The sequence below is a fragment of the Anomaloglossus baeobatrachus genome, chromosome 2, assembly GCF_048569485.1.
Source record: "Anomaloglossus baeobatrachus isolate aAnoBae1 chromosome 2, aAnoBae1.hap1, whole genome shotgun sequence".
Taxonomy (NCBI): Eukaryota; Metazoa; Chordata; class Amphibia; order Anura; family Aromobatidae; genus Anomaloglossus; species Anomaloglossus baeobatrachus.
The window spans coordinates 226,766,188-226,778,956 of NC_134354.1; the positions used below are offsets into that span (position 1 = coordinate 226,766,188).

The window sequence follows — 12,769 nt, forward strand, 5'->3', positions numbered from 1 at the left end:
GGATGCGACTCCCTTGCCGGAGAACCAAGAAACCGGAGACCAAGTGGTGCCGAGTGTACCGTATCCGGGCTACGAGAGAAGATTTCCAGTCCCATGGTGGGAGGAAGAAGTGCCCAAGGCGTTGGACCGGGCACAAGACGGCGATGACAGGGCCGCCGTCTGTGAAGCTGAGGAAGAAAAGGCGCGAAAAGTTGGCGCCAAAAGAAGAGCCTGGGGCTGGCCGGTGCCGAAGAAGAGGTACAGAGTACTCCGCCCAAAGAGGGGAGGCGCCAGTCCCAGGGCATTGAGGAAGACATACGAAGTGGGCGGTGTTCGGAAGAAAAAGAAGTACCGCCGCGGAGGAGTCAAGATGATGCGTGAGGCTGGGGGAGGGATCTGTTTAAGAGCGGGAAACGAAGGCCCGCCTTCTCTCTCCTCAGTCTCAGCTTTGACGCCGCCGCTATTGTTAGGACAACGATCGGAGATGGAGACTTCCGGACAACCCGAAGAGCTTGCCACCACCATGGCTCTGGTCAGCCTAGGCCGGGGACGCCCCAAGTTTGCTGCCGCAAGCGAGGCATCTCTAGTGGACCTTCCAATTGGACCGGGAGGTTCCATGCGTCCCGAGAAGGTGACTTGGAAGACCACGTGGGATGCGAAGACCGGAGGTACCGTTACGGAAGTGCGGGCCACGTATGCCACCCAGCCTCCAGTGAGAGACCGGATTCCGGGGATTACATATTCCCCTTGGGAGACACCACAGCCTGGTGCCACCGCCGCCATACCCCCTGATCCATCTGGGGAGCCGGCCGAAGTGTTTGCCGAGCGGCTGGAGGAAGACCACCTGGGCTTCGTCTGGGATCCGGTGATCGTCCCGTCCTCTGTACCGCACCCCAGAGCTCCGTCCCCGGTACCCGACCCTGTCCGAGAACGCCTGCTGGCTGAAACCATCGTCCGGGAAATGTTGTCCGGTCCCGGCGGTGAGGAGCTGGCCCTGCAATTCACCACTGGCATAGTGGTGAAATTTAACCAGCAGGAGGGTTACGGGTTCATCCGCGAGGCCAACACGGGGGACGACTATTTCTACAATAGGGTCCACCTGGATGTGGAGGGCCTACCCAAGAGGCTCCATACTTTGTACCCGGGCGAGAAGGTCCAATTCCTCCCGGACGCGGGAAGTCGCGGCCTGTTTGCCGTTGGTGTCACTCGGATGCCGACCGCCCGGGAAGAGGCCCAGTGGCAACAAGAGCTGGAGTGGGAGGAGCAGCAGGAACGGCGCCGGAGCCACCCAAAACCGGTACCGACCGCGCCCTCTCATTCCAAGCGCACCTTGGTGGCTGCACCGGAAGTACCATCTGGCCCGACCGCTGACCCGGAGAGGGCTATCCCGGTGGTAGCTGTGAACCAGAGCGTGACCAATAGACCGGTCATAGTCCTAGACGTGCCGCCACCCGCACCACAACCACCCCGGGCAGCGACGCCATCACCACCGCCGGGAGCTGAAGAAGCTGTGTCAGCAGAGCCACCTTTTGCACCCATGTCATTCCGGAGGCTACGCCGCCAACCGGGGCAATCCCTGGGCGCCTACATACAGGCACAGGCGGAGGAGTGGAAGCGGTCCTGGCCTCCAGAGTAAATCGTTTCAGCCAACATGTTTGAAGTCCGGTAGTGTTGTTTAACCGGCAGAAGTTCATGTTACAAGTTCTTATACCTGTTGCGTCTCCGGGCGCCATCGAAAGACCGGGAGCGCTGTTGAGCCTCCGGGCGCCATCTAAGACCGGGAGCGCTGTTGAGCCTCCGGGCGCCATCTAAGACCGGGAGCGCTGTTGAGCCTCCGGGCGCCATTTAAGACCGCGAGCGCTGCTGCGTCTCCGGGCGCCACCTAAAGATCGGGAGCGCCGCTGAACTGGTGCCTCTGTGTTGTGAAGTGGACTAAAGGTTTTTTTGTATGTTATGTGTGTTTTAAAGAAGAGCCGTGCCGGGAGGCTCGGATTTTAAGAGGGGAGGCATGTAGTGGGTGCTCATAACCCCTACTAAAGGACCGGAAATGTTGTTAATAAAAATGTTGTATTTCTTTTAATATTGTATTGTATTGCAATGTTAGGGCACCCCCTAGTGGCCGGGTGGGACGGCTGTTGCCACCGGGGAGGAGGAGTCGGCTGGATGTCTAGGGAAGGTCTGGGTGTGCGTGCTGTGTTGGGATCCGGGACAGCAGTGTGTGAACATCGGTGGCAGTGTGTGTGTGAGCGGAACATCAGGGGACGCCAGAGCAACGGAGGGGAACGTAACCTCAAGGTCAGAAATCCGCTGGTGTGGGTCCGGTGTGTGCTTGACCTAGGAGTGGGAGCCCGGAGAAGCGGAGTACCCAGGGCATATCCCCACCAGAGGGCGCGTTTGGGCAGGTTGTCCCCAGCTCCACAGAAAGTTGCCGGATTCTGCTGACCGGATTGTATTGTGCAAATAAATGTCATCTTTTATTATAACCAGCTTTTGCCTGAAGACTGTTTGTGCATCATCCGGCGAAGGCGCCGTCACACACTGCCCCGCCAAGCCAGTCCCCAACATTGAAGAAGTGACGAAGCCAGGGGTGTGCCTTGCATTCACTGCTGCCACGACTACACAGCCAGAGGCCTCCCTGGCTCATCACTTCACTAAACCTGCCAGTGGGGTGGACAACAAGTCCCATACCAACCAAAACAGAGTCCGAGCATCAGCAGCAACGAGGGGGCCCATAAAGAGGAATGAACCTGAGCTATCCACCTTGGTCCACGCTGCCAGCAAACGGGCCAGAAAGGGGAGAAAGGCAGCTGCAACTTCCCTGGATGAATCCCACGGTACTTTAAGTCACTTGTTGTTCGAAACAAGAAGTGCTAGCAAGGCGAGCCAGCAGTTACCCCTATACCAGCCTGCAGGATACCTGGTTCTCTCCTGGTGTATCCCAGCATTGCCCGGGTACCACTTGAAGCACTTCAAAGTGAGTAAAAACCAGTTGCAAGACACTTTGGACTGAGACTGAGTTCTTCTGCGACCTGTTGTTCTACACATATACACCCGAGCCCCTGGGGCCAGCCTCACTCTTGTGAGGCCATACAACCAGACTGCAGACACCATCAGCCCCAGACGCTCATTAAACTGCAGTGGCGGTCACCATCCTGACCGCAAACCGAGAGTGGCGTCATGACTCCTATGCAAGTGAACCTGACTTACCTGTCGCCAGAGAAGATCCCCATGAGAGAGTCCCTGCGGTGTCCCTGGGGCGACTGCTGTGGCAGAGGGCGACTCAGAAAGCGAGAGAGAAAGAAAGAGAGAAAGAAAAAGAAAGAGAGATAGAGAGAAATAGTGAGAGACAGAGAGAAATAGAGAGAGTGAGAAAGAGAGAAAGATATATAGAGAGAGAGAAATAGAGAGAAAGAGATAGAGAGAGAAAGAGAGACATAGAGAAAGAGAGGGATAGAGAGAAAGAGAGGGACACAGAGAGAGAGAGAGAAATAGAGAGAGAGGGATAGAGAAAGATAGAGAAAGAGAGAAAAAGAAATGGAGAGAAAGAGAGGGATAGAGAGAGAAAGACAAAGAAAGAGAGAAATAGACAGAGAAAGATATACAAAGAGAGTGAAACAGAGTGAGAAAGAGTGAGAAAGAGTGAGAAAGAGAGAGAAAAAGAGAGAAAAAAAGAGAGAGAGCGAAGGTAGAGATATAGACACAGAGGGAGAGTCATAGAGTTAAAGAGAAAAGGATAGATACAGTTATAGATTGATAGAATGAATAAGGTATAGATTGTGGAATACATAGATATAATAAGGACAGTGGGGAAAAAAAAAAAGTTTAGTGCTTGTCACTTTACAGAAGACAATGTGTGCCTTTGGTTTTTTTTACTGTTTTTTTTTACTGTGTTCTTCGGTGTTCGTGTCCTCTTGATTGGTGGTGTGCTCCTCCCATCTATTTCCGGCACCATAGAAAGATGGGTAATAGGTAGTGATGAGCGAGTACTAAAAAGCTCGGGTGCTCGAGGCTCGGGCCGAGCATCCCAAGATACTCGTGTACTCGGCCCGAGCACCGACCCCAATGTTATCCTATGGGAGACCCGAGTATTTTTGTGAAATGACCCCCGGCAGCATGTAGAAACCCTAAAAATGGCACAAAAGTCTCAGAAGAGTGCTCAAATGACATGGCAACAGCATGGGGAAGATCCCTTGAAGCATTTATCACTCAAAAGTCACAGCTGTGAACAATTTTGTCCGCGTTTTACGCCATTTTTACGGACTCACCAGAAAACCTTCAAAAATGACACCAAAATGAATTTTTATGGCGGAAATGTTAAGGGCACATACCCAATAGTGAGATAGAGCTAATGTATGTTACTTTTTGAGATTAATACATGAAAGATTTTACGTAAAACATTGTGTGGCACTCCGATGTCCCTGAGAAGAGACGTACATAAAGGCCTCTGAGTCTAATGTGCCTATTTTGAGGAAGTAAGTCTTTGTAGTATTTTCCTTTGCCAGGGCAGTCCAAAATTGTGAGGTTCACCAATGCCCCTGCATACAGACGTGCATGAGGGCCTGTAAACCTGAAGTGCCCATTGTAAGGAAGTGGGTCTATTGTAGTATAGCCCTTAGGCAGGGCAGCCAAAAATTGGGAGGCTCCACGTTGTCCCTGGATAGAGACGTGCATGATGGCCTGTAAACCTGAAGTGCCCATTGTAAGGAAGTGGGTCTATTGTAGTATAGCCCTTAGGCAGGGCAGCCAAAATTGGGAGGCTCCACGTTGTCCCTGGATAGAGACGTGCATGATGGCCTGTAAACCTGAAGTGCCCATTGTAAGGAAGTGGGTGTATTATAGTATAGCCCTTAGGCAGGGCAGCCAAAAATTGGGAGGCTCCACGTTGTCCCTGGATAGAGACGTGCATGATGGCCTGTAAACCTGAAGTGCCCATTGTAAGGAAGTGGGTCTATTGTAGTATAGCCCTTAGGCAGGGCAGCCAAAAATTGGGAGGCTCCACGTTGTCCCTGGATAGAGACGTGCATGATGGCCTGTAAACCTGAAGTGCCCATTGTAAGGAAGTGGGTGTATTATAGTATAGCCCTGAGGCAGGGCAGCCAAAAATTGGGAGGCTCCATGTTGTCCCTGGATAGAGACGTGCATGATGGCCTGTAAACCTGAAGTGCCCATTGTAAGGAAGTGGGTCTACTGTAGTATAGCCCTTAGGCAGGGCAGTCAAAAATTGGGAGGCTCCACGTTGTCCCTGGATAGAGACGTGCATGATGGCCTATAAACCTGAAGTGCCCATTGTAAGGAAGTGGGTCTATTGTAGTATAGCCCTTAGGCAGGGCAGCCAAAAATTGGGAGGCTCCACGTTGTCCCTGGATAGAGACGTGCATGATGGCCTGTAAACCTGAAGTGCCCATTGTAAGGAAGTGGGTGTATTATAGTATAGCCCTTAGGCAGGGCAGCCAAAAATTGGGAGGCTCCACGTTGTCCCTGGATAGAGACGTGCATGAGGGCCTCAAAACATTAAGTGTCCATTGTCAGGAAGTGGGTGTATTATAGTATAGCCCTTAGGCAGGGCAGCCAAAAATTGGGAGGCTCCACGTTGTCCCTGGATAGAGACGTGCATGAGGGCCTCAAAACATTAAGTGTCCATTGTCAGGAAGTGGGTGTATTATAGTATAGCCCTTAGGCAGGGTAGCCAAAAATTGGGAGGCTCCACGTTGTCCCTGGATAGAGACGTGCATGAGGGCCTCAAAACATTAAGTGTCCATTGTCAGGAAGTGGGTGTATTATAGTATAGCCCTTAGGCAGGGCAGCCAAAAATTGGGAGGCTCCACATTGTCCCTGGATAGAGACATGCATGAGGGCCTCAAAACATTAAGTGTCCATTGTCAGGAAGTGGGTGTATTATAGTATAGCCCTTAGGCAGGGCAGCCAAAAATTGGGAGGCTCCACGTTGTCCCTGGATAGAGACGTGCATGAGGGCCTCAAAACATTAAGTGTCCATTGTCAGGAAGTGGGTGTATTATAGTATAGCCCTTAGGCAGGGCAGCCAAAAATTGGGAGGCTCCACGTTGTCCCTGGATAGAGACGTGCATGAGGGCCTCAAAACATTGTTCCCATTGCAAAGGAGCGGGTCTCCTGTTGTTGTAATGTCCATTCTGCAAAGAATGGGCGAAAAAATTTACCACTGGGGGTATACCTGAAACAAAGGCCTAACTATTGTAACGGTCATCATGGTGGCGCATGAGGAGAAGGAGGAGCAGTCCAGCGATTATCCAAAGTCCAGAAGTGTGTACCCATGGGTGAGTGGAGGTACATGGCAAATTCCCGTTACAAACTTTAAATTCCGCTCTCATTTGCTGGTGGTGTGGTGAAGTCTGGCCCAATCCAACCCTTGTTCATCTTGATCAGAGTCAGCCTGTCAGCATTTTCAGTTGACAGGCGGGTGCGTTTATCTGTAATGATTCCACCTGCGGCACTAAAAACACGCTCTGACAAAACGCTAGCGGCAGGGCAGGCCAGGACTTCCAAGGCGTAGAGAGCCAATTCATGCCACGTGTCCACCTTGGATACACAATAATTGTAAGGCACAGAGGAATGTCGGAGTACAGTTGTTCGATCTGCAAGGTACTCCTTGAGCATCTGGGCAAACTTAGGATTTCTTGTGGCACTACCCCGCACCTCAGGGGCTGTGGTACGTGAGGGGCTGCGAAAACTGTCCCACATCTTAAAGACTGTTCCCCTACCTCTGGCGGATTGGACTTGTGCCTCTCTCGGCTGTACGCCTTGGTTGTCCACTGATTCCTGACCTATGCCGCTAGCGTTTTGTGAGGGGAATGCTTTGCCTACTTCCGTGACTATGGCCTTCCGGAACTGCTGCATTTTGGTTGACCTCTCCGCCTCGGGAATAAGAGACATAAAGTTCTCCTTGTAGCGTGGGTCTAACAGTGTTACCAACCAGTAATGATTGTCGGCCAAGATGTTCTTAACGCGAGGGTCACGAGACAGGCAGCTTACCATAAAGTCAGCCATGTGCGCCAGACTCTTAACAGCCAGGACTTCAGTAGCCTGACCAACACGATGACTGAACATGCTGTCCTCCTCCTCCTCCTCCTCCTCCTCCTCATCTACCCTGTCCTCTGGCCAGCCACGCTGAACCGAGGATATGACTGGTGTGCATGTCATATCCTCAATTTGGCCGGAGAGTTGCTCCATGTCTTCATCCTCCTCCTCGTCATAGTCCTCCACTGCACGTTGTGATGAGACGAGGCTGGGCTGTGTGTTATCACCCACACCCACTACTGTTTCTTGCTGCAACTTTGCCGCCTGCAATGCATCATGTTTGTTTTTGAGCAGAGACCGTTTTAGAAGGCAGAGTAGCGGTATGGTAACGCTAATAATGGCGTCATCACCACTCACCATCTTGGTGGAGTCCTCAAAGTTTTGGAGGATGGTACATAGGTCGGACATCCATCTCCACTCCTCAGGTGTTATGTGTGGAGTTTGACCCATTTCCCGACGGCTTAGGTGATGCAGGTACTCAACAACTGCCCTCTTCTGCTCACATATCCTGACCAACATGTGCAGAGTTGAATTCCAACGCGTGGGGACATCACACACCAGTCTGTGAGCCGGAAGATGCAAACGGCGCTGAAAGCCGGCAAGGCCGGCTGAAGCAGTAGGTGACTTTCGAAAATGTGCAGACAGGCGGCGAACTTTTACCAGCAGATCAGACAGCTCTGGGTATGACTTTAGAAACCGCTGAACCACGAGGTTGAGCACATGGGCCACGCATGGAACATGTGTCAGCTGGCCTCGCCTCAAAGCCGCCACCAGGTTCCGGCCATTGTCACACACGACCTTTCCTGGCTTTAGGTTCAGAGGTGTGAGCCAGTGATCTGCCTGCTGTTTCAGAGCTGTCCACACCTCTTCTGCATTGTGGGGTTTGTCACCTATGCAGATTAGCTTCAGCACAGCCTGTTGCCGCTTCGCTGAGGCAGTGCTGCAGTGCTTCCAGCTTGGGACTGGTGTGGAGGGTAAAGTGGATGAGGATGCGCAGGAGGAGGAGGAGGCTGAAGAGCATGACATTCCGGAGCTGTAGAGTGTGGGTGAAACCCTGACTGAGGTAGGGCCTGCAAACCTTGGTGTGGGAAGGACGTGTTCCGTCCCTCGCTCAGACTGGGTCCCAGCTTCCACAATATTAACCCAGTGTGCCGTCAACGAGATGTAGCGGCCTTGCCCACAAGCACTTGTCCACGTGTCTGTGGTTAGGTGGACTTTGAGTGAAATAGCGTTGTTCAGGGCACGTGTGATGTTTTGTGACACGTGGTTATGCAACGCGGGGACGGCACACCGGGAGAAATAGTGGCGGCTGGGGACCGAGTAACGTGGGACAGCTGCCGCCATCAGGTCGCGGAATGCTTCTGTCTCCACCAGCCTAAAAGGCAACATTTCCAGCGCAAGCAGTCGCGAAATGTTAGCATTTAGAACTGTGGCATGTGGGGCGTTGGCAGTGTATTTGCGCCTGCGTTCAAAGGTTTGCTGAATGGATAACTGAACGCTGCGCTGGGACAAGGACGTGCTTGATGATGGTGTTATTTCTGCGTGGGCAACTGCAGGTGCAGGACCGGAGGAGGCTTGTTCGCAGGCAGCATGGACAGGGGATTGGCTCGCATGCACAACCAGCGAAGACGTAGCAGTGACATCAGCAAGCACTGCTCCTCGACTCTGTTGTACTTCCCACAAAGTCGGGTGCTTGGCTGACGTGTGCCTGATCATGCTGGTGGTGGTCAGGCTGCTAGTTTTGGTACCCCTGCTGATGCTGGCACGGCAGGTGTTGCAAATGACCTTTTTAGAATCATCTGGAGCCAACTTAAAAAACTGCCAGACTCGGGAAGACCTAACATTTGTACAGGCACCTTGTGTCGTGTTGTTGTTTCGGGGAACGGTTGCCTGACTTCTGCCTGGAGCCACCACCCTGCTTCTTACTGCCTGTTGGGATGCTACGCCTCCCTCCCCCTGTGCACTGCTGTCCTCGCTCTGCATATCCTCCTGCCAGGTTGGGTCAGTTACTGGATCATCCACCACGTCGTCTTCCTCTTCCGCACCCTGCTCCTCCTCCTGACTTCCTGACAATTGTGTCTCATCATCGTCCACCCCTTGTTGAGACACGTTGCCAACTCCGTGAGAACGTGGCTGCTCAAATATTTGGGCATCTGTACATACGATCTCCTCATGACCCACTTCAACATGAGCTGGCGAGAGGCCAGAATGTGCGAATTGAAACGTGAACAGCTCTTCCGAGTGTCCAAGTGTGGGATCATTAATGTCCGAGGACGTGTACTCAGCCTTGTGGTAGGAAGGAGGATCAGGTTCTGAAATGTGCGGTGCAGTATCACGGCTACTGACACTTGACCGTGTGGAAGACACAGTGTTTGTGGTGGTGCCAATCTGACTGGAAGCATTATCCGCTATCCAACTAACAACCTGTTGACACTGGTCTTGGTTCAAGAGCGGTGTACTGCTGCGGTCCCCAAGAATTTGGGACAGGACGTGCGAGCGACTAGATGTGGCCCTTTGTTGTGGCAAAATTGGAGCTTGCCCACGACCTCGGCCTCTGCCTGCACCACCATCACGTCCACTTCCTTGTTCCTTGCCAACGCCCTTGCGCATTTTGCAATGCTGTGCTGACGTGTATTCACTAGACTTATGCGTTATATCCAAGTTTGTGCAAATCGTGCACCTGTACGCTGCCACCGACAGGCACACACGTGCGGTTTTTAAATGCAAGCACGGACGCACTAAGAACCTAACAGGTTTTTAGGAGCAAAAATTACTGAGAAGTCTGACACTATCAGCCACTGCTGACTGACGTGTATTATGCACTACACTTGTGCGTTATATAATAGTTTGTGAAAAACGCACACAAGTGCACCTGTACGCTGCCACCGACAGGCACACACGTGCGGTTTTTAAATGCAAGCACGGACGCACTAAGAACCTAACAGGTTTTTAGGAGCAAAAATTACTGAGAAGTCTGACACTATCAGCCACTGCTGACTGACGTGTATTATACACTACACTTGTGCGTTATATAATAGTTTGTGAAAAACGCACACAAGTGCACCTGTACGCTGCCACCGACAGGCACACACGTGCGGTTTTAAAATGCAAGCACGGACGCACTAAGAACCTAACAGGTTTTTAGGAGCAAAAATTACTGAGAAGTCTGACACTATCTGGACTGTTTTAGACTGTGTACACCAGCCCCAGATATGATGAAGGCTGGTATACGGTCACCACTAGGAATGGCTATATACCCTGCCTGCCTGCCTGCCTGCCTGTATACTGCTACAATAGTCCTGACAAGGACTCTTCTGGTCACTAGCCTGTATTCCGACCTGGCTATACCCTGCCTGTATATAGCAACAATAGTCCTGAGAAGGACTCTGCTACTGTACTCCGACCTGGCTATACCCTGCCTGCCTATATACAACTAGAATAGTCCTGAGAAGGACTTCTGGTCACACTGTTTGCAGCCCTGCTACGGAAATAGCTATAAAGGGCCGCAAACCTTTCCCTGAAGCAGCAACACTCTCCCTGCACTGACTGTCTGGTTGGCTGTGAGCAGAGCACAGCGCGCCCGCCGGTATAAAGGCTCGGTCACGCTGTGCGGGCCGGCCAATCACTGCAATTCCACAACTAACAGTGGTCTGCCAGCCAATCCCTGCATGAGGGCTGGCTCTCAAAAGAGCGCCAACATGCAGGGATGAAGACCACGAGTACAGCACGAGTATCGCGAGATTACTCGGTCCCCGCCGAGTAGCCCGAGTACAGTGATACTCGTGCGAGTACCGAGTAGTAACAAGCATGCTCGCTCATCACTAGTAATAGGTAACGTGGATGAAATATGGCCAGCGCTAGCGCATAACGGTGGAGGCAGAGGTAAAAGCGCGGGTACTTGGATGACGCTGGTGATGACATTCACAGCGCCGCCCATAATCTCGCGCCTGCGCAATAACATCACCGGTGCTCACAATTTGAACAGTGCTCAGTCCCGCGATAGTGCCACTGCGCATGCGCGAGACTTCAGGAGCACTGCGTAACATGAGGGCGGCGGCCTCATCTATGTAAATGAACACTGGGGGACAGTGAACAGTGGCAGGAGGGGGGATAACAGACGAAATACAGCCTGCCCCCGTGGCCAGCAAACCTCATTATCATAGCAAAAGGTAATATTTTATAAAGTTGTTATGTAGGTCTGAAAGGGGGGGCCAGTAGCAAGATGAACCTTTCTAGAATGCAGCCCAGGAACTGCAGAAGGGGATTCTTTTAGTTTAATAGCGAAAATTCTGGTGACAGGTTCTCTTTAAAATTACAGTAACCAGGTGATTATGTACAGTATTTGTATAGACCTACAGCTATGAAAGAAAACAGTAAAAGTCACCTGAAAACAAATGCAATACAAATACAACTATACGTTAAATGGATTCTAAACTGAGGTTAGTCCAATCTTAAAAAAAAAAGCTGTACCAAAAAGTCCCCCTAACCATTTTGTACGACCAGAATACTATCCTTGTGGGCTCAGTTGTCTTTCATAACATCAATATAGTAAAAATGTAGCAGGAGAAAGTAGCAGAGACATTATAGTGTGCTAGGAGATATAACAACAGACGCACTTTATATGTTCAACCATTTCAATGAAGGTTTTAAAAGGAATTACCCGGTATGCTCACACTCACTCTGGACTTCGCTGATCATTCTCATTCAATGCCGGGGACGCGGTGTCTTGCCTTCCTCTTCCTAGTTTACGTGTTCTATCCTAAATGACCCTTGGAATATGAAGAAATCAACAGAAATGTTAACTCTGTAAGCGAAAGAGGCAGTGATGTAACTAGAGCATGTGTGAGGATTGTTCTACACAATTCAAGATTTGGCACAGCATATTACACATCTACAGCACAAATCTGTATATAATGCAGAGGAGACCAGATGACCAGAAAAAATAAAATGTGATTTCTCCGCACTGCTGTGGATATCATAGGAAAAGACAGGAAACATGGAGAGGATCTATTGAGGTATATTGTGGACGTGTTTCGAGGTTTTCCAAACTTCTTCTTTAGCACAAAACCGAGTACAATATAATACAAAGGTGGCCACAATATGACTCTACATCCTAGAGTAGGTGAACACAATGTTTTTTTTAAACTTTACGGCCAAAAAATAGCGGCGTGTCTGACATTTACGCTGGGTTTTCGGGTTGTCTCTTTTACTGGTTCTTTTTAGTCATTGTTTAGCTCCATTCAACAATGAAGAAACCACTAGCGGTTTATGAAGTGAAAACGCTGGGAAAACTCTCAAAAAGACACCGGCATCTTTAGAGCCTTCCCATTTATTTTTATTTTAAAGTACACAGCGGAAAATGCCTAAAGGATGATCTGCTCGCTTCTTTTAACCACTTAGCGTCTTTTCAACCTGAAGTGATTAAATGACACTCAAAAGCCTGAACATGTAAACAGCAAGTCGTTTACACATAGAAAACACTCAAAATAATGAATATCCGCTTTTCTGAGTGCACGTACAAACCCTAAGGCTATGTTTACACTATTTTTTTTGGTAAGTTTTTGAAGCAGAAACTTTCCAAAAATAAAAAGTTTTGATTGGAGAGTTTTTGTCCTGAAAACTAAGCCGAAAAAACTCAATGTAAACATCCCCTAAGGGTGTATGCACAAGAAATTTACTCAGGTGGACAAACCAGATGGGATTTTCAAGAGGAATTTGCTTCAGAAACAACAGCATT

General features: G+C 50.5%; 1 protein-coding gene across 1 annotated transcript in view; it reads right to left on the reverse strand.

Annotated features, from left to right (window-relative positions):
- The window catches only part of GOLT1A (golgi transport 1A), a 51,949-nt gene extending 40,173 nt beyond the window's left edge, over positions 1 to 11,776 (reverse strand). The window contains exon 1 of the mRNA XM_075333660.1: positions 11,712 to 11,776. Coding sequence (XP_075189775.1) covers positions 11,712 to 11,736 — 25 coding nt within the window. The 5' untranslated portion in view covers positions 11,737 to 11,776. The remainder of the gene's footprint in view (positions 1 to 11,711) is intronic.
- Positions 11,777 to 12,769: the final 993 nt, after the last annotated feature.